The 1,855-nt window shown below is 22.2% G+C and overlaps 1 protein-coding gene across 1 annotated transcript; it reads right to left on the reverse strand.

The window, feature by feature from the left end:
* Positions 1-442: 442 nt before the first annotated feature.
* PGO_000430 (variable surface protein) lies at positions 443-1,628 on the reverse strand (the record flags this gene model as incomplete). The annotated part of the gene is made up of 3 exons (XM_028690770.1): positions 443-598; positions 725-1,459; positions 1,599-1,628. The coding sequence occupies 3 exons, from the start codon at positions 1,626-1,628 to the stop codon at positions 443-445; spliced, it is 921 nt and encodes a 306-aa protein (XP_028546571.1).
* Positions 1,629-1,855: the final 227 nt, after the last annotated feature.

Consider the following 1,855-nt stretch of genomic DNA (forward strand, 5'->3'; position numbering starts at 1 on the left):
GATATTAAGGCATATATATGTAATAAAAATAATATAATATATGTTATCATTTACATACAATGTCAATATTTTATTTAATGCAACTAAATGAAAACTATAATATTAATACAGTTCAATTAAACATTATAATATAATTCACAATTAATTAAATTAGAATACTCAAAAAAAGAATATATAAAGAGAAACTATAAAATAGAAACAATAAAAATGTCACGTATTTCTACAAGTTAAACTAAAACACTAAAGCATAAATATAATCTATGATACCTAACCCCCTAAACCTAAACCCTAATCCTATAACAATTTAATATTTAATTATTATTATAACATATATATTCTTATATAATTTTATATTTCTCTCCAAATACAATGTTTCCAAATTTTAATATAATATAATAAAATACATAATCTGTATGAATTAAGAATGATTAAATTTTTTTTATTATTCTAAAGAATTATAGAGTATATTATACTTATGAGTTAATTTTGTGTTCTCTGTTTCAAATAAATTACTTAATTTGCTTACTCCATCTTGATTTCTCCACAAAATCTGTAACCTCAATACAAATGGTTGTAAGTAGATACTATATTTTGTATACTGAAAAAAAAGAAATTAACATATATTTTTATCAATATTTCATTTATTTGAATTATAAATTTCCTAATAATATGTATAATAGATTGTAACATATTATAAGTTCCATAAAATTAATTTATTATTAACCTTATATAATATAAATGTAGTTATTGATATAAGAATAATTACAAGGAATGAAGCTAAAAAGGCCTTGCGTGCATATCCCCCATAATGTGAATGTAGGATTTTAGGAACGCTTTCGCATCCAGTCCTTGTCTTCATTTCTGAGTTATATTTATCTTTAAAATTTTCCAAAACATCCTTAAAACTGTTGTTATTGCCATTTTGACTTATTAACAAAAGATCTCTATAAATTTCATAGCATTCAATACCATAGTTACAATCATTATCATAAGTTAAAAATAAACATTGATCATATAAATGTATTAATTTTTCCATAATGTAATATGTACTATCACTAATATCAACAACATGGTCCTTGCATATGTCGAATAGAACCATATGATCATTTTTTGCCTTATTTTTCATTATTTCATAACAGTTTTTTTCTCCCCCACAAGTTGCTCCTTTTCTTTTTAGGAAATCTTTTAGCTTGTAGCTGAAATATATACATGATGCTTTTTGATTATTACGTGTATTGGTTTTTATGTGGTCTAAATAGAGGCTAAGATTTTGGCAATCAACAATAAATGTCCCTTGTGAATTTACTATTTTTTTATCTATTTCTGTGCAAGAATCATAATAGGATTTTTTTTTTTCTTGAAGCTTCTCAAAAGGTTTATCCAAATCTTCCTCATTAATACCCTGTGTAGCACTATAATAATCATTCATACATGTGGGAAATATATCCTTAAAATCAAACTATAAAATAAGGTTATTATGTAAGAAAAAAATCAAATCAATAAGATAATGTTAAAATTATGTGTATCATGTTTATATATCATCGTATTTTAAAGGTAGTAGATATAAACAATAGATATAATGACAAAAAAAAACGTACATCCTTGTCTACAGATATAGTATTACCCATATTATTAAATGATAGTTAATATAATGCAAAAATTTTTATTTTTTAATAATTTATAAACAATTATCTGATAAACGTATCCCAAAGAAAGCTATATAGAAATAATATAATTTAATTATTGTAATTCTTAAATTTTCACAATTTCTTGTAAAAACAGTTCATATTAAGAATTTACATATATTAAAGTATGGAACTGTTATGAAATGGATAATGTAATTTTACATATAAAT

The sequence above is a fragment of the Plasmodium gonderi genome (assembly GCF_002157705.1).
Source record: "Plasmodium gonderi DNA, contig: Pgo-contig_41, whole genome shotgun sequence".
Lineage (NCBI taxonomy): Eukaryota > Apicomplexa > Aconoidasida > Haemosporida > Plasmodiidae > Plasmodium > Plasmodium gonderi.